The 20,543-nt window shown below is 37.7% G+C and overlaps 1 protein-coding gene across 2 annotated transcripts in view; it reads right to left on the bottom strand.

Moving 5' to 3' along the window:
• The window catches only part of VCAN (versican), a 114,003-nt gene that overhangs the window by 72,506 nt on the left and 20,954 nt on the right, over window positions 1-20,543 (bottom strand). For both annotated transcript variants that reach the window (XM_070412292.1, XM_070412293.1), the window contains exons 4-6: window positions 18,270-18,444; window positions 18,057-18,184; window positions 3,693-3,986 (exon numbers count right to left, since the gene is read on the bottom strand). In XM_070412292.1, coding sequence (XP_070268393.1) covers window positions 3,693-3,986; window positions 18,057-18,184; window positions 18,270-18,444 — 597 coding nt within the window. The remainder of the gene's footprint in view (window positions 1-3,692; window positions 3,987-18,056; window positions 18,185-18,269; window positions 18,445-20,543) is intronic.

The following is a 20,543-nucleotide window of genomic DNA, read 5'->3' as shown; positions in this document are numbered from 1 at the left end:
TAGATCATACAAAAAAATAAACTGACTAAAGGTTAGAAGGGCAGGCCAAATTTAAAAGTAAACAAATATGGCCCTGGCTGGTTTTGCTCAGTGGTTGGAGTGTCTGCCAGTGGACCGAAGGGTTACAGGTTCAATACCTGGTCAAGAGCACATATCTGGGTTGCAGGCTCAATCCCAGGTCCCCAGTCAGTGTACATGTGGGAGGCAACCAATCTATGTTTCTCTCACATCGATGTTTTTTTCTCTTTCTCTCCCACTCCTCCCTTCCCCTCTGTTCTCTCTAAAAAGGTCAATGAAAAAAATATCCTTGGGTGAGGATTTATAAAAATAAAAGTAAACAAATATGGATGAAATAGCATATAAAGTGGTGGGTACTTACTTAGCCTTCTTTAGGCCACTATTTTAAGTTCCATAATTAATCAAACAGAGAGATATAAAATAAAGGAGGGCACCCTAACCGGTTTGGCTCAGTGGATAGAGCGTCGGCCTGCAGACTCAAGGGTCCCAGGTTCGATTCCAGTCAAGGGCATGTACCTTGGTTGTGGGCACATCCCCAGTAGGGGGTGTGCAGGAGGCAGCTGATCAATGTTTCTCTCTCATCAATGTTTCTAACTCTCTATCCCTCTCCCTTCCTCTGTGTAAAAAATCAATAAAATATATTTTTTTTAAAAAAAAGGAGGGCTCAAAGCAAGATCAGATAGATGATTAAAGGCTTAGACATTGAAATTTCAAAACAAGGAAATTATTTCAGTTAAGGAAGACATTGAGGGACAACTGAACAACTGTGTTCAATAAGAGAAACAGCTGTTATTTAGATTTTGGTCTCTAACTTAAAAAAGAAAAATGGGCTCCAATTCTAACCCAATGGATTTATATAATTAGAAAAACTATCTGAGTGACAGTAATAAGATATTAGAATGGGTTTCCTAGGAAACATGTTCTACTACCTGTCTTGAGATCATTAATAACATCAAATGAGAGATTACCATGAGTCTTGAATGCTTTTGATTCACTTAAGTTTAGGGATGTATTGGGTGATCTTTCAAAGCCCTGTATAACCCTCTAACTTTCACAGAACTCACTTAACTCTGAGGTCAGAGAAAAATCAAACGTGCACAGTTTAGTTTAATTAATTTACTTGTTTTTAAAATGTAGTTGACAAGAATAGATTCTAACTATATTTATCACCAGCCATTATTAATGTTCTATCCAATGATTTTTAAAGGAAAAGGGAATTGGAATTATAGCAAAGTAAGATTGGGTACTATTCATTCACCAGGAAATAACTATAAAAACACTTTCTACATTTGGTAAAAGCAAACAAGAAAAATATGGTGATATTTCTACATTCCTCTACTTTACCAACCAATTATACATCTCTGAAATCATTTTTGGAATTGTCACTAGGGCCACAACTCCTACAAAATTTACCCTACAGAATTTAGTCACTACTCAATTATGTGGGAAAAGTGAATGACTGTCAAGTCATTTGAGAATATTTTTCAAATTATTATATACATATGTGTGTGTGTGTGTGTATGTATGTGTGTGTGTGTACACATCTATATACAGGGTGGGGCAAAAGTAGGTTTACAGCTGTTCATATGAAAAATAATACAATCATTAATAAATAATAATACAAGAATAAACTATGTTCAAGTGCTCACAACTGTAAACCTACTTTTGCTATACCGTGTATATTAAAAGAATTTTTGAAAAATAAATCAGCAGTTTGGGGAAGCTGTTGGCATTTCATGTGCTTTAAAAAAGGTTTTTATGTTATGACTCAACATTCTAAGCTTTTTATGCACTGAATAAATTTTGAATATGACAGGTTCTTAAAGGTAGGGAAGAAATAAAGAAGAATCTAGCCTATAGTTGAGGTGGGACAAAACCCAAAATTTGAACCATTAAATTTGCAAGTTATATATTTCCAAGTTATATATACATTCAATTGAATTAGAAAGAAAATAATAGACCTAAACTTTCCAATTTTTCAAAGATTTTCATGTAGAGTTTTAGTAGGTGGTGTTTATATTTGAATCCAAGTAGCTTGTTATTTCATACATTCATGTGAATTCCTCATTTAAACAAATAATTTAAAACACATAGGATGGATTATTTGTGTCTACAGACAAGCTTTGGTTTAAATTTTACCTTCAGGGAGAAAAAATGTTTAAAAGTTTTCTAGTGCCACAAGAAATATATATAATCAAGGAATGTAGTGAAGTTGAAGAATTCTACTCTTTCCCTACTTTAACCTCTCTAACCCCTTCGTCCCAACATACACCAATCCAATTTTATTCCTTAATCCTATCAGTCACAATGTAAAACTGATCATTGAGCCTGGACTACTTGAAAATCACTGTTATGAGAATGTGACTTAAAAGAATGTTTATCTTTCTACTTTTAGGAATAGGTTTTGTCATTGTTGTTTGTTTTCCCAAAAATTAGCAAGAAAGACTTTCCTATTGTTTCAGGGTTTAGAAACAAAAGCTAGTATTTTCAATGGCTTTTTATTGCCCATTTGTATTGTGCTAATACACAACATGTGGCTTTAACACTCAGGAAGTTGAGTTGTTGGGAGGAGATCCAAGCAGAGGCCTCATAGTGGGAGGCAGCAATGTGTGAAATAACACCTTTCCATTGTACTAATATCTATTCTGCTGACCACTCAGATCCTTTTTGGTTGATGAAGAATGCCTGTATATTTCACTTTAGAAACCAATTACATTAGCTATTTTCTACTCATTTCAGTTACATGTTGCTATAACAAGATATATTAGAAGCTTGGTAAAAACTTTTCACTGTATTTCAATATAACATGGCTCTAACTTAAACATAACTCAAGGTCACCCAAAATTTTGGGAGATCTTTGTTTAGCTGTCACAATATAGACCTGACAGTAAATAACACCAGACTCTGGATTATTTGCTTGTTTAATTAAACATTCTACAAGTATTATATCATGAGACTACTATTGATAAAGTCACTTAAGGTCAGTTGAAAATTTTAAATAAATATATCATGAATGTTGAAAATTGTTATTTAACACCAATTTAAGTAGCAAACCTAATGAAGATAGCAAAAAGCATATATTGTATGTCAATATGATTCTAGAGAATTATTATAAGACACATTTCCGTTACTTGAAACAAAATGGGATAAAAGAAGATTTTAATTTATAGCATGGTTCATTTTTAGGTATTAATTGAATGCTATGATTATCTATGTCAGTTCCAAGTACTCACCTGCAATTACTGAGATTTCAGTTCTCCACCATTTCAAAGAAAGACATACGAAACAAAGACAAAATAAACAGACTCAAGGTCTCAACTCAGCCACAGTTGGCCTTGGCATTATAGCACCAACTATCTAATTGCATTTAAGTACTGAAATTAATATAAAATAATGACTCATATATATGTTTTGTGGTGCAGTGGGGCACCATTAAGACCTTAATTTGACATTTCTTCATCCCCTTTAAAAAACCATTTGTCAAACTTCACGCAGTTATAACCATATCACTGCTGTTCCATTTGCATGCTTTTGAAAGTTACTGTACTGTTTCCACTCCGTGCACAGACTGCAAGTTATGGGATCCTTCCCAATTGCTAGGTGAACATCAATGCATGCCTTCGAAGTATTTTTTTTTAAAATCTGTAACTTTTAAAAAGGTATCAAACACTTACGTTTGAAGCAGTAGGCATCAAATCTGCTATCAGGGGAAGGGAAGCCTGTCTGGTTCTCAAAGCGATACAGGGTTCTCACCCCAAGCAAACCACCGCCACACTGGGCCTTGGCCACAGTCACAGGGTGGCGGACGCTGGCATCCATCAGCCACCCGTAATCGCACTGGTCAAAGCCGTTCCTCCAGGCCGCGTGGAGCTCCCCCACCGTCGCCAGCCGGGCATCCTGGTTTTCACACTCTTCTTCGGCCTCCTCATAGGAGAATCTATTGGGAGCAGTGATGTGGAACACATCACCTGAAATAAGAAGAGGAGAAAAAGCCCTAAGTTGTATTATTCATTCCTTTACAGTTTGGGGTGACGGGGGGGAAGCATGTGATACTTCTTCATGGCACGGTAGCAGCTTCTGACACTGTAAAGCAGCAGACATAATGGTTACTTAATTATGTTACTATTCGTGCATGATAAGATCTAGCACATACCAGAAAAGTTTCAGATGTAAACTTGCTTATCAAATGACTGCTCTATGGCCTATGGGTATATAGAAGCAATTGTTTGATAACAATGTAATGATAATTAAGATGAACAAACCTCTCCAAGTGAACCTTTGGATTGTTGTCTAGGAAACGAGTTTCCTCTTTAATGAAAGAGCCAGTGATGTACTTACTAACATTGCACGCTAGGATGGGAAAGCTGTATTGAACTGTCACTGAGGCTATTTCACTTCGTTTATCCTACAATCAAATAGTAACTCTCTGACCCTCCTTTTCATGTACCGCTACCATCAAAATGGATCAACTCCCATCAACTCCAATAATAAAATAAGAAAACCTCCAGGGTTTGAAGTCAGGAAGGGAGGGAAGCAGAGTGGAGTGCCCTTGCCTGCCCTCCTGTCCCAGGCACAGGGCTGCTGGGATTGGCATGCGGGTCATGGCCTGCGCATGGTCAGGACCAAGAGTGAATGGGGACCATCAGCTCCCACTCAACCAACCAAAGGCACCAGAGTCCCCCCAGGAGGAAGGGGGACCTTTTTCCCAGCTTGCTCTGTGCAGGGTAGGTGCCTTTTGCAACCTGTCTACCCAGAGGACTCCTTTCTCCAGTTCTCACAAAGACCCCACATGTTCTAGCTAGCAGGGGCTCTCACGACATTTGAGAGCCTCTTATATTTATTTATTGACCAACAAAGAAGGCTGAACATTTACTTTGCTCATCACCAGGCCCATTTAATGGGGGACATGTTCATTATAATTTAAAGTGCATTAATAAAATACTCTGGAAACGCCAGTTTGTTATATTGGAATTCTCCCTGGGTAAACTAACAAAACAATTGGCTGAAATGAATTCAATGCAAATTAAACGATGCTTTCCAGACTTGAACACAAGTGGCCTTTTAAAAGACAGAGGCAGAATTAGAGAATACCGAAGCAAACACAGCAGGCAGGAGGGAGAACATGAAATGAAAGGGAGAAGGAGCTAAAATATTGATAGCCCATCATTGTCGCCACTGCGGGTCCTGTTTCCCTCTCACTGAGGCCGCTGGCTGAGTCTGTGAGATATTGGACAATTGGGACTTCAGAGCTCTCACAGTTTGGATCGTCACCTGACAGAACGTCGATGTAACAAGCTGTTGTTTAAAATGAATAGAGCCATCACTCTCTCTCTGTGACAGCTTTATAAAACAAGAAAAATTAGTCATAGGAAAAATAGCCAAATCACACACATCAGCTTTACTCACTATAAATCTAAAATTGCTACTGATGAAATTTGGTCAAACCCAAATAAGAGCTCTTTGAAGAAAAGAAAGAAAAACGACTTTTAGCTGACTGAAAAAAATAAGGTGGGAGGTGAATAGGTTTGTCCTTAATGATCTAGTCTAGCAAAGGATACTCATCGCAAATTCAAAAATACACCAGCCCAGCCAGCTGTCTCAGTGATTGATCATAGACCTATGAACCAGGAGGTCACAGTTCAATTCCCGGTCAGGGCATATGCCGGGGTTGTGGTCTTGATCAGGGGGGTGGGGGTGGGGGTAAAGGGGGGAGGAGGCAGCCAACCAATGATTGTCTCTCATCATTGATGTTTCTACCTCTCTCTCCCTTTCCCTTCCTCTCTGAAATCAATAAAAATATATTGTATCAATAAATAAATAAAAATGCACTATAAGAATATAAGTTCCTCCTGCCTTCCTTCAATGCCACTCTCCCTAGTAAGTTTTAAAAGCATAAGGGTCACAATACCAGTCACAGAGTATGCATTCCGTCATCTTGGTTAAAATAAGTGCCATTTCAAGTTCTTGTTAAGGAACAAGGTGCTCTTTTTCTCCCCTCCTTCCCAGGCAGCACATTAACTGACGCTAATCCTGCGGTGGGGCTGTGGGGAGCTGCTGTCTGGACAGGTGATTGATCTCACCTATGGGTTTGGCTCAAAGCTACAGGGGGAATAAGGCAGCCCGCGAGGCTGGTCTGAGCGGCCCGAGAAGCCTCATTCACTCCGCCTTGCACTGCAGTAAGCCTGAAAGGAATGCAAGTGTGAAAGAGGGCAGCATGCCAACCCGCTTCCCTCCCCTCCGAGGTGGAACACTTGCGTTTGTTATTACAGCTGGCATATCGTTTGTGTTGCCTTAGTTTCCTGCAGTGCGAGGTGCTTCTACTCTGAGGTGAAACTACTGTTCCTCTTAGGTAACAGGAATGATCAGCCAACCAGAGCAGGGCAACGAAATATAATTAATTGAGTAAAACTGCTTCTCCAAACAGCTATGTTAGTCGATCTGTTAGGGGAAATCAACTTCTCCAAATGCGGCCAGACCAAAGGGCTAATGAAGAAAAATGACGGCATGATTTCACGGGTAACTGGTTTCCCTGTCTCAAACAGCATACGTGTTTGGGGTATTAAAGGAAAGAAAGGTTTCAGAAGGTGATGGCAGGTTAAAAAGAGAATTCTCTTATTATTATTAAATCATAAAAACCTACTTATGAAGCTATATAGAAACTCTTGTTAAATCTGATTTTATGTCAAAATAGTAATTATATAATTCATTTTTTGGAGGATACAATTTCCATCTACCTATCCAATACCCATAAACTAAAAATTTTATTTATTTGATTAAATTCTGTTATTCCCTAAGGCCACCTATTTTTCTTTTTATTTATATGTAGGAATTTTTCAAACAAGAAAAATGAAATTTTAAAAATATATATTGAAAGATACATCACCAGTGGGTTTCATGTATCTCAGACAAAAAAAAAAAAGGAAGATTTAACTGACATTGAGTTTACTTTAAGGTGAGAATTACTATATGCCATAATTGTTGTTTTATTTCAAAAGAAAAAGAAACATTTTCTTTAACTCAACTCCAAAAAAATAAATATCTAAGACTCCTAAATCATAATTGCTTAACATAAACATTACCTTGCCCACTTCAAAAAAACCAATAATATAGTGAGGCAACCACATTATAGAATTAACTTACTATATATTGATACTCCTATGATTAACAGTGAATCCATATGCAAAGTGATAAGTCAAGTGCCCAAACTATTAAGGCCAGGACATTTTGTACTTCTCTAAAATATGCCAGACTCTCCTGGCATCAGTTTCATTCTAAAACCCAACCCACCCACCACCACCCCACACACACACACACACACACAAAGGTAAATCAATGGGTAATGCACAGATAGCAGTAACTGAACTAATTTATATTACTAAGAGTTCTGGATTGCTAAGGCATCTATAACTTTCTGTCAAGTTTTTTTGTGTGTGTGTCTTCTTATTCATTAGATGCCTGGATTTAATTAGATAACCCTTTGACATTGTATGACTTTTATCTAACATAATACAAATGTTGATGACCCGCTGTTTAAATCAGAATTAATCTATTAAAAACTTGTTGAAGATGTGGACCAGGAATATTGTTAACTTACAGTTTAAATTCTAAGAACATAACTTCCAAAAATGTCTTCCACAGAACACTGGTGAGCTTTGAGATGTGACTAGGTATTCCAGAGAGAAGAGTTCCATGCATAATTGCATTTAGAATAACAAATACAAGTCATTTGACAAGCTTCATGTCTGCAAAACTTCTCAGAGCATTTAATGTTACAGTATTTATTGGGAGACCCATACCATTTGACCATATAATTCTTTTTTCACAGAATACTACTTAATAGTCCATGGATCTGTCTCATGGAGTAGTTTGAAAACATTGCTCTAGAAGTGACATATGTGTTTCAATGAAGAGGAACCTCAATTGATCCATAACTCTAACTTAGTATTAAGTTTCTGGTTGCCTATTTGTCAACCTGCTCAAGATAGGAGCAGAGTAAGTGGATCAGGTAACCACACAGAATCAAAGCAGGAGCCAAACAACTAAAGGGAGTACAAAGCAAAGGGCATATTAAGTCCATTGCTACCCAGGGTTGCTTCAAAGGCTGCAAGTGAGCAAAGCAGGGGCCGGGGCACTGGGGCAGAGTGGTGATGAAGCCTCTAAGACAGTTTTAAAGCCAAACACAGAAGGAGCTCATTTCCTAAAAAGATCTTTTTGTAAAAATTAAAACAAGATACAGCCAATAAAAGCATTAGACTTTCTCCTCTATAATAAACCATTGGCACATCTTTCTTTTTTTAATTTTTTAAATATATTTTATTGATTTTTTACAGAGAAGAAGGGAGAGGGATAGAGAGTTAGAAACTTCGATGGGAGAGAAACATCGATCAGCTGCCTCCTGCACACCTCCTACTGGGGATGTGCCCGCAACCAAGGTACATGCACTTGGCCGGAATCGAACCCGGGACCTTTCAGTCCGCAGGCCGACGCTCTATCCAGTGAGCCAAACCGGCTAGGGCTGGCACATCTTTCCATACCAAATCTCACAGAAAAACGCAGGTCATGGGCTAAATAATGACTGCTTTTATACTGAGAAAGCAGTCAAAATATTAAGATTTTCAAAAATTGTATTGATCTACTTGCAGTGTTTAAGTCTATAGTCAGGAATTATCTACAGATCAAATTATATGTTCTAAACAACAGCCCAGTGGAATGAAATTAGACAGATATTAAGTCTGGGTCCGTAACAATAAAGTAACTCCAGTCTTGGTCCAAAAATGAATGATCACAAGAGGATGCACCAAGAAATAAAAATCTAAGGTCCAGAGGCACAGCCAATTCAGGAACCAATGAATAAAAGAGAAAGAGAAAGCAAACATCTGAGAAGCAAGCAAAGCAACTCACCACCTTTGCTTAGTTTCTCTCCAACATGACTTAATTGGCCATGTTGCGTAAGTTCCTACCCTGAGGGTATCTTAAAGACACCTTTTTGCCTCTGATGTAAGCAATAAAAGTTCCCTCTGAGTTTTTATCCCAGTACCACCTGCAGAGGCGAGAAGGGGGAACTTTCTGTGAGAGAAAATCCTACTTTATTAGCACAGGACAAGGCTGTGTTTTGTGTCTACACCTGAATACTTGTAACGAAACAATTTCATGTTATTTTGGATTTACTAGACAATTGCCTTTCTGGAAGGCAAGCAACACTTTTATAAGCTGAACCCACCATTAAGTTCCAGAAGTGCCCTTGTCAAAGCAGCTGCACCTACAGGACACTTTTATGAAATCTGTAACTAGAGTACAGATGTGGAACATGTCTCTAAATGTTACAGACCTATGAGACAATATTCCATTTTTCTCTGGATACAGAGAGCAAATAAAATGTCAGAAAAGAAATACACAAAATATCTTTTTATAAGTAAGAATTCATCCAGGTGTATACATATGCATTCATATTAAAATACATAAAATATAATGTAGAACAGAAGCTTTCACACACAGACAAATTTGCATATTTCATATCAAACATATATGCAGTATTCTTAATGCATACTTTTCCAAATTTTCCAACTAAATACTGTGACTCTGAGTTATTCCCGATATTTCAACTGCCCAGGGATGTCCTGGAAGAAACTGGAAGACATTGCTGGTGAGACTTTAATATCTGTTGACACTCCACAAACTCAATTCATCTTAATCATAAGAATTAACATCATCAGAATTATTAAGAAAAAAAGACACACTTTAATTTGACAATTAACTGCTCTAAGACCCCCGAGAAATTTGACCATGCATATTCTTTTTCATCACTTCTGATTGCTAAATGAAAAGCTGTTACCTGGCTAACTCAAAAATTACACCTACTGAAAGGGCAAGCAATGATAAAAACAAATCAAAACATAAAAAATGACACACACTGTTCAAAAGTTAGAGTTTATAGCCAGGAGTAACTCAGAAACATTAACAAGCCAGGCTATAGCAAAGGTGGGATAGGCTCTCTCTCCCGTGCTGACAATTCCTTGTGGTCACTAAGGTGAAAAGGGAAGTTGGCATCAGCAGATCACAGATAATACTCAATTCTTCCCTAGACTGAAGCTGATAGGCTGCTTTCTATGGCAGTCTAAGCTGAGACCTCACCAGTTTTCCAGCTGGATATATTTGCTGGGTAGTGTGATAAATGTTTATGCTTCTTCTGTTTATCTGGGCTCGTAGCCATCTTTCCTGAACTATCTGGTCTGAAAATTAGTTCTTATAAACTAATCATGATTCCCTTTGTCCATCTGAGAACAGGAATCTCTGATTTTTTTTTTCAATATAAAGAAGTTCAAGATTTGTACATTTCCTTGCTATTTGGATCAAAAGGGTATATAATTTAATGAATGTGTGCAAAAGTGGATATATGGGGTGAGCTGCAAGTAGTCACATGTAATGAGCTTCTAAATGCCATGCAGTAAAACCACTTACAGTATATGGCAAGTACCATGGTGATAAAAACAATTCAACATAATTATTATTTGCTTTGAAGTTTTGGACTTTTAAGTTTTTTCAAAGGAGGTTTCCTTTTCTTTTCTTCCTCTTTCTCTCTCTCTGTCTCGTTTTTGCCTGAGTTGACATACACAGATCAAAGCAATGAACGCTAATGCTCATTATCCTCTGGATCATGAAACCCATCCGCTGTACATATTTGGTGAACAGCTAACACACACGCTTTCAAGGGCCAATATTTGTAGATGACTCAAGAACATGTCAATGCCCCTCAGATTTGATCTTCTAGCTTCACAGAAAACACCAACTTTCTGTTAACAGTCACAAGAAAACCTCCAGGTTCCCTCCCTTTCTGGTGTTGGGCTGGTGATGTCTCTGATTTGAGGAGCAATGAGACTGGACAGCCAGGCCAGCACCTATCCACCTTCTCCTCGCCTTAGGCTGAAGTAGAAGCTTAATGTGGCTGAAAGTGTAGACTTTGAGTTCTGAAATTTGTAACCTCTAATTAATTATTGGAGAATTGTCATTAGTCAACTTTGATCGCCAGTTAACATTATCTACATCAGATAACATTCATGGGGAAAGGGATTCATGTATTTGTCAATGTGCTACTACACAAGAGCTCATGTGCGTCAATTTGAAGGGCTGAAAGACACGGGAAAGCCCCAGTAAAATTTAAACATACCTGTATTCATATGGTTTTCAGGATGTTATCTCATTCTTTCCCATTGACAGAGCAGTAAGATTTTAATTAAAGTGAGAAAGAAGTTCTAAAAAATTTCTGGGTGTCTGAGTCGTCAAAATATATAAGAGATTGAATGTGTTATTTGGTCTGACAGGCACAGTATGGCTGCAGGACAGCACAGGAGGATCAGCCTAGTTTGTTGTTTTTGTGTGTGTTATGTGTTTTTTTAAAGTTTCACAGTTGAGAGGTAAATAGCCACTGTATTTCCAAAGAAGCTCTTTGAATTCAGAACTCCAGGAGACCTTGACATCAAAACATTAAAGCAAATGACTGTCATATGCTTCAAGGAGTTTATGTCAAGCATTTATACTTTTTTAAATGTAACATTATAAAATGGAAAAAAATTATTGTAGAAAGTTCTAAGGATTCCATTAAAGAACTATTAGAACTAATAAATTCAGCAAGGTTGCAAGATACAATATCAATATATAAAGATCAATTGTATTCCTACACTTGCAACAAACAGAAAAAGAAATAAAGAAAAACTCATTTACATTTGCATCAAAAAGCTAAAATTTTTAGGACTAAATTTAATAAAAATACTATAAAACTTATACTCTGAAAGCTAAAAACATCATTGAAATAAATTAAAGAAGATCTAATAAAAATAGAAAAACATCTCATGTTCATGGATCTAAAGAATTAATATTGGTGAGATAGCAATATATCTCAAATGGACCTAGAAATTCAATACAATCCCTATTAGAATCACAGCTGGCTTCTTTGTAGAAATCGACAAGCTAATTCTAAAATTAATATGGGAACTCAAGGGACCAGGAATAGCTAAAACAATTTTGAAAAGAAAAGGACACAATTGGTGGTCTCACATTTTTCAATTTCAAAATGTACTACAAAGCAATAGTAATCAAGACAATGTGGTACTGACATAGAGATCAATGGAATGGAATGGAGAGTTCAGAAATAAAACAATATATCTATGATCAATTGATTTTCAAGGGGGTAGCCATTAAATGGGAAATAAATAATCTTTTCAACAGATGGTGTTGGAATAAGTGGATATATATATGCAAAAGAATGAATTAGAACTTTTACCTCACACCATGTATAAAAATTAACTCAAAGTAGATTAAAATAAAAGTAAAACTTAAATGTCATGAAACTTTAGAAGAAAATACAAAAGTAAGTCTTCATGACTGGGGATTTGATGTTTTCTTAGATATGACACCAAAAGCACAAAGAAACATTTTATAAACTGGATTTCATCCAAATTAGAATTTTTTTGTGTTTCAAAAGGCCTACTGAGAAAGCAAAAATACAACTCACAGAATGGGAGAAAATATTTGTAAATAATATACAGTATCTGAAAAAGGCACTTGAATCTGTAGTATATAAAGAACTCTTAAAACTCAATAACAAAAGGGCAAATAACCCAATTAAAAATGGGCAAACATTCCAAAAAGACATTTCTCTGAGAAAATATATAAATAGCCAAAGAGCACATAAAAACTTGCTCAAATCATTAGCAAACAGGGAAATACAAATTGAAACCACAATCAGGTATTATTGCATATATTATTGCATACCCATTAGGATGTTTATGATTTAAAAAAGAAAAAGTCAGATAAAAACAAGTGTTGGCAAAAACATGAAACAAGCAGGACCCCAAAATACTGCTGGTGAACAATTACAGTGGTGTAGCCACATTGGACCACAGTCTAGCAGTTCCTCAAAAAGTTAAAAAGAGAGTTACATTTAACCAGCAATTCCAATTATTGTAGTCAAATCAGTAAGGCAATCATTACTCAAAAAAGAATTCGCATAGTTCCATCTGATAAGTCAGAGATCTGGGGGAGCTGTGGAGCACTGTGCTTTTCCTGGTTTGTAAGGCTGCCTGCTGCTCTGCCGGGGAAGCTTTGGTGGCCCTGAGAGTTCACTGCAGTGGAACAGAAAAAGGGGTACATCCAATCACCTAACCTCTCCGGTGGCTCAGTTTCCTTATTTTCAAAAAGAAGGGGGTTTTTAAAGAATGCCTGACAAGCAGCCATATAATAAGTAGTTTCCTTCCTTGCTCTACCTATGGCTACCTCACAGTCAATCTATTGAAGTAGCTGTACTGAATGAGGATGTCATCTACCAGAGGTGCTTTAGGGTGCCCTGCCTGCTGGCCTTCATAAGTGGCTCTTTGCTAGACCAAACACTTAACAGAAACAACGCCTGGTTCAGTTTCAAACCCTAACAAGTTATGTTGGTCTCCAAAGCCTATTTAAGAAGCATAGTCCTAGCTGTGATCTATGATTCTGTGAGGTCTACAGAGAGTAGCTAGAACGTTTGCAGCATCTTCTAGTACCAATCTCAATCAATGTGGAGCGGTTCTGTAAACCAGAATCAATATTTGAATCATCTGCTGACCCACGGTGCGCAGGAAGCTCTTCCAGCTAACTTAGGGCTCTTCAACTCAATAAGCTCAGTATTACTTATTCTTAAATAACTCCCATCAGTGCAATATTCTGTAGATTGCATGCTACAAATTCTATTAAAATCAAAAGTCAATCTGAGAATCTACAGGCAGGAAACCACATAATTTCCAGATTTGATATCTAATTTTAGTCCAATTAAAGGTTCCAAAAAGGCCAGAACTAAGCCCTGCTCTGAGACCTATTCAACAACATTCAGGCCTTTACCTAAAGTTTTGCTTTCCACATCTACGCGAGCTCATACAATAACAAAACGAAAAGGTTATATTTTATTCCAGGTCAGACACGTGGATGAAATGGAAGCATTAGACAAGTCATGGAGGAGACAGAGCTATTGTGGATTTTGACATGAGGAAGAAGTTGAAAAATTAACCCATAATTTGTGAGTAGGTACAAAGGAACCAATCCCAGAGAGGACAGCGCAAGAAAGGGAAGTTATTGTGAGAGGCTGGAAAGGAGGAAAGAGTATCTCTGGGAAGGAATTCTTTCTGAGACATCACAGAAAAGAGTGAGAGGAGATATTTAAAGAGAAAAATTAGTATCATGGTGATACAATAAAAGTGAAAAAAATCCTTAGTAAATTTGGTGAACAAAGCTTGGCATTTTTTCGAGATATTAAAGAAATGGAAGGGTAGTGGAGGCATTCTCAAAAAAGACAGTTTGGGGAAATACCGCAATTACCACCAAGTATTTCTTGAGTAATTATTATGTATCTATTACTGGAATAGGTCCTTCATTGTGGTTGAAAGTTATAGAGGACGTTTCTGGCCAGGAGTTTACAGAAGTTTTACAGAAATAAAACTAGTAGGTAATATTTTGTATCTGATGACTATGAAGCAATTAGGGGATAATTAAAGACCAAAAATAGGTGGAACTAGGTCTAAGAAAAGTGGGAGTTCCGAGCCAGGAAATCTCCGTGTGAGCTGGGAGAGCCAAGGATGGGCTCTTGGAACCAGTGTTTACAGGCACAGGGACAAGCAGAATGTTGGGAAGCCCAGGGGCGTGTGTTCTCTGAGGACCAAAGCAGAGGTGCGGGAAGGAGCAAGCACAGAGTCTGTAAAGGATATTGTACTCATATGCAAAACTGTGTTATAATCACCACCTCAGAGTAAGAACCAGATTCACTTTTCTCTTTTATAAAGAAATACATGTCAGGATGAATATGGTATTATAAAACAAGAAATAAGAAAAAAACCCCAGAAGGTTGACATCCTGTCAACTAAATATCTTTGATGATAAATAACTACATTAAAACAAAATTAATTTTCTTTTTGAACTAGATTTCATTTTATACTTCACTGGATTTTTCATTAGACCATCTGGAATAATATATCTTCCAATTTGAAATAATTATACCTTGTTCATAACTGTGTCCTGTTCCATGACACACATTCTGAATACATCAATATCTCTCATCTTTACTGCCCTCACCACCTCTCTCACTCACACCTGGCTGTCAAAATATAACAAAATATAGGTGGGAATTATAATACCCATGAATATAGCAATTAATATATCTTAGGAAGAATTTTGGCTTACTTCAAATAATCTTATACCAATATGGCACTGAAATACCGGATATAATCTTATATTGTTAATTTTCCACAAGAATGTTTATCAATTCACAATTTAGCCAGTGGTCTTTACTTCAGAGGGAAGACACACACACTTCAGTAAAGGAAGGAGAGAGGCATTACAAGAATGATCTTGCAAGTCACTCATAAACCTCCCCACTCCACCCCTCACCACCAGTCCAATTTCAAGTTAAGAGAGAAAAGCCCAGTGACCCAAAATTTGCTAATTATTCCAAGGGACAGAAAACAAGGATGAAAAAATTTCCAGCACAATGTCATTGTAAACATACTGAATATCTCCCAACTTTGTTGAGTTCCTTCTACAAAACAAATAAAAACTTGGTCACTCTGCTGGTACAAACTTCAGTCAGTGCTTGAATTAGTAATTATACTGATTCTTTTATCTTTCTCTTCCAACTTTTGTGGGCTAAAACAAAAAGGTTCAAATTCTTTTTGCTTTGATATAAATACCCAAACTAAATGTGTGCTATATTGCACATATAAATTTTCAGTCATCAAATATGTGGAACATCTGTCCCAAGTAACTGTATAAAATACAGCTGGGTTATGTTGGGGCATAGACTGGTTTTACAAATAACAGTTGCCTTCGAAGTGCTGTTTATGGAGGTGGAAAAGGACTCCTGTAGACTAGTAAATCCTTCTGTTTGCAGTGTATATGCACACTCTCAGAGCTACTCTTCCCACAGAGCCCAGTTCTCCTCACACACTAGTTGCAATATCTGAGCAGACAATGGGGAAGCCAGCTCCCAATGGTTCAGGACGGCTAAGGATCCCCAGTGGTCCTGTCAAAAGTACCTCAAACAGTATATTTGTAGAGAGCATGGAATTTCTAGGACTCCTGGAGAAACAGGAAGTCCTCTGGTCTTGGAAAAAATGTAAGGAGCCTGTAGCCTTAGAGAGTGGGGTTTCGGTTGTTCCATCAGGATAAGACTGAAGAACAGACACGCAGAGGGGCCCTTAGGCGATCCATCTGGTAGCACTGTGAGTACATAAGCCTGTTTCTCCATCAAGGAGGCTGGCTTGTGATAATGTTTTTAAATATATTTTTATTTATTTCAGAGAGGAAGGGAGAAAGAGAGAGAGAGAGAGAGAAACATCAATGAGAGAGAATCATTCATTGGCTGCCTTCTGCACGCCCCCCGCTGGGGATTGAGCCCGCAACTTGGGCATGTGCTCGGACCTGGAATGGAACTGTGACCTCCGGGTTCATAGGCTAATGCTCAACCATGGAGCCAGGCCAGCCAGGCTTGTGATGATTATTCATATTTGGATCAGGCCATGGATTTGTTCCTGAAAGCCACCACTTCAATGATGTTTGGTAAAGCTGTTTTAGGTAATTAGAACTTACGTATACTTTTTCAAAACTACCTTTGATTCAGTTCTAGTTTTATCAGAATTCCAGAAATTTTTATAATTATCACTCTGGTAGATACTATTCTAAATTAAAACAACAGTGATTTAAAAATTCCACATTACTGAATTTTGATACAAATATCCATCTTACTGAAATAGCAATAGCCAAATTCATTTCCTAGAACTAGATTCTCCTACCAACTCTCTCCTATTAAATGAAACTTAAAGTAAAGGAAGAAAAAAAAAAACTATGTCATAGTTTGGACTTTACATGTATTTTTTCCCCTTTGTCCCTACACAAAAAGGGAATTGCTAGTATCTGAAGTTCTGGTTTAGAAAATACATTACCAGTCTGAAATGAGAGTTACAATAAGAATGTTAAGATGGTAGGGAAACACACTTCAAAAGCCTTCTTGTAGGCAGCCCCTCTGATTCAAAATTAGTCAGGGCATCAGGAAAATATAAGCTGCTTCTTTTCTAGCTCTCAGTCTCTGAGGTTGTTTATTCAATTCATAAAATCACAGAATTATAATATTGGAAGAGACCGTGTCAATTGCCTAGTCCAATTTCCTAATTTTACAGATAAGAACAAAGAGATTATTGTTTTTATGTGTACCCAGCCAAAATTAAATGTACAGCTCAATTCAATACTTCTATTTATATATTTGGGCTTCTAAGATATCTGTTGATATAAATGAAACTCCATTTCTAAAGTCACAGAAACTTGTCTTCCATGTGTTTAATAATAAAACTTCAAGATAATGTTGCCACTATTGAACTTGCCCTTGTCTTTAGGAAGCTCTAACTCATGCTAAGTGAGATGTGATCATCTAAAATCAGTCAGACTAAGCATCTTTAAAGCAAGGCTTATAACTTACCTGGCTTCACATCCCTAACAACTAGTAGAGTACCTATCACAAAGTAGGTGGCTTTTTTAGTATGTTGATTGGCCAAATGAATGAATGATTGCTCTGAATATCTGGGTAGCAAAATAAACAGAAGTGTAACTTGACCACCCTCCTGGGCTAGCTAAGGTTGTTTAGTTGTGCTCTAGGGTGTTTATCAGCACTTGGATTCACCATGGTTTGTCATCACAGGATTTTACCTGAAGTTCTCACAAAAATAGGTACCACCCTTACAGCTTTCTATTCTCAATACTCTAAAAGTGTATTGGAAATAGTCCAACAGCAGCATGACTGAAAGAAAACCTGCTATTAACTAAAGACATTTCTAAGCTGCATAACCATTTACACACTCCTCCTTCTCTTTCCACTTTAAGCTTATTTCACCACAGAATCATATGGTCATTTAAACTCAATGTTGCTGTTTGGGATTTAAACAAGTGTGAAGACTTCTTTTATTCTAACATGCTCCCTGTCTTTCCTCAATTCTCTTAGTTCAAAGGACACTAGAGAAATGTAAACATCTTACCATCCAGATGGTCCACATAGCAATACACGTCATAAGTTTCATGAGGAGAACGGAATCCATAGGTCCTGACACCTTCCTTCCCCATCATATCTCCATAACAGCCTTCTCGAGGAGTCCGGATGGGATATCTTGGGAAAGAAAGGACTAATAATTAGTACTTTATTCTCACTCCCAAATTGATGAATTAAAAACTGTGGCCCCCAGACATCTTACCTAACGGTCTGATCAGACAGCCAGCCTGCATCACACTGCTCAAATCCATCTTCATAGGCAGCATTGAGTTGCTCTGGACTTGCTATGACTGCCCCAACATCCAAACAAGCCTTCTGTGCACTCTCAAAATTCAGAGTGTACCTGCTGGTTGCTGCCCTGTAGTGAAATACAACCCCTGCAAAGATAGCAGCAAACAATTACTGGCATGTACAAATCTCCCACAACAATGTGCAAAGTTTCTCACTAGAGCAGTATATCAGATTAATTGCTAACATGTAATAACATCATGATAATTCTTTATTTTTACTTTATATAGCATTATGCAAAATTATGGTGATATGAGGAGCCCCAGAAATGCCGTTCAACTAGGTGTCCCACTTTGCTCCATTAGAAAGTTTCCTAGCCACAAATTCTCTGTTCACACATAAACAATCTAAGATTTAAGCCACTAAATCCCAAGAGGTGCATAGTTGACTTAATGCATGTAGTATTTAGGCTATCATGGGAACACTGGACAACTAAAGGGAGTAGGTATTGCAAGAGATACAAAGAGTGCCCTAACCAGTTTGGCTCAGGGGATACAGCATCGGCCTGTGGACTGAAAGATCCCAGGTTTGATTTCCGTCTAGGGCATGTACCTTGGTTGCGGGCACATCCCCAATAGGAGGTGTGGAGGAGGCAGCTGATCAATATTTCTTTCTCATTGATGTTTCTACCTCTCTATCCCTCTCCCTTCCTCTCTGTAAAAAATCAATAAAATATATATATTTTTTAAAAAGAGATACAAAGAGTTAAGGGGGTCACAAAACCAGTTTCTACTTCATGACTTTTCCCAGGGCCAACTCAAAAAACAAACAAAAAACACACATACATGGAACATTCAATAACATCACTTCATAAACACCCTAGACATACAACATGAGATATTACTTCCAGAGACAATATGTTAAGATGGAAAAGATATCGCACTATGTATAAGTGAGAAGTCTTGTTTTAATTCCTAATTAGCTCCTTGATCATATACAAGTTTCTAATCATATACTGAGCCTCAATTTCCTTCCCTAAAGCGTAATTAATATTGCTTATGTTATTTGACTGATAAGACATTCAACTTAGGTAAAGAATTTAAAATGTTGGATAGGCTACTAAGTACTATTCAAATGTGTATCATGTTCACTAACTGACTAGCATAATTTAGAGTCTCCCCTATTACAAATAAAATGTAGGACTTTTATCCCAAAGAAGTCCTGAAATAAAGTTCTCCCAATTCCATGGGTAGAAGTCAGGAATCCTGGTACTTGCCTCAAATTCCATTTTGTTGTAGTTTAGGAGCTGCATAAACTAGTAGTTCTTGCTGAGGAAAGAGGGCTGAGGAAAGAGGGTGGAGCTGTGAGTCCTCTCCTCCCACTTCAGCAAGAGCATCTCCATTTTTTTTTATTTTTTAAAATATATTTTATTGATTTTTTACAGAGAGAAAGGGAGAGGGATAGAGAGTTAGAAACGTAAATGAGAGAGAAACATTGATCAGCTGCCTCCTGCACACTCCCCACTGGGTATGTGCCCTCAACCAAGGTACATGTCCTTGACCAGAATCGAACCTGGGACCCTTGAGTCTGCAGGCCGACGCTCTATCCACTGAGCCAAGCTGGTTAGGGCACATCTCCATATTTTAAAAATATGTTTTCATTGATTTTTAGAGAGGAATGGAGAGGGAGAGAGAGAGAGAAACATCAATGATGAGAGAGAATCATTGACCGGCTGCCTCCTGCATGCCACACACTGGGGGTCAAGCCCACAACCCGGGCATGTGCCATGACAGGGAATCGAACTTGACCTCCTGGTTCATAGGTCAATGCTTAACCACTGAGCTATGCTAGCCTGGTGAGCATCTCCATTTTTAACTGGAGTAAATATGGTGACTTATTTCTATAATTCTGCAAAGTGACTCAAGCTAATGTGCCTGAGAAGTCACTGGAAAATAGAAATTGGGGCAGCTGGGTCTCATGAATGAGATTTTATTGTCACATCACAGAATGAATTTTGGTTTCTGAACTATCTTCCACTCTCCTTTTATTCCTAGTAGTTTACTGGGGTTGACAAGAGTCTATTGTTCCCATTCTGACTTCTATTTATAAGAATCTTCCATATGCTCATCCTTAGATTCTCTCTCAGAGGCATGTGCCAAAAAAGTAACTATGGGGCAACAGACTAGCCATGTCATAGATAAGGACATCGGATCAGGACCAACACAAAAAGACCTGCGTAGATGCACTG

This window comes from Myotis yumanensis, unplaced genomic scaffold, assembly GCF_028538775.1.
Source record: "Myotis yumanensis isolate MYYU_CA2020_CCGP unplaced genomic scaffold, mMyoYum1.0.hap1 SCAF_4, whole genome shotgun sequence".
NCBI lineage: Eukaryota > Metazoa > Chordata > Mammalia > Chiroptera > Vespertilionidae > Myotis > Myotis yumanensis.
This window is presented reverse-complemented; position numbering and strand designations above follow the sequence as displayed.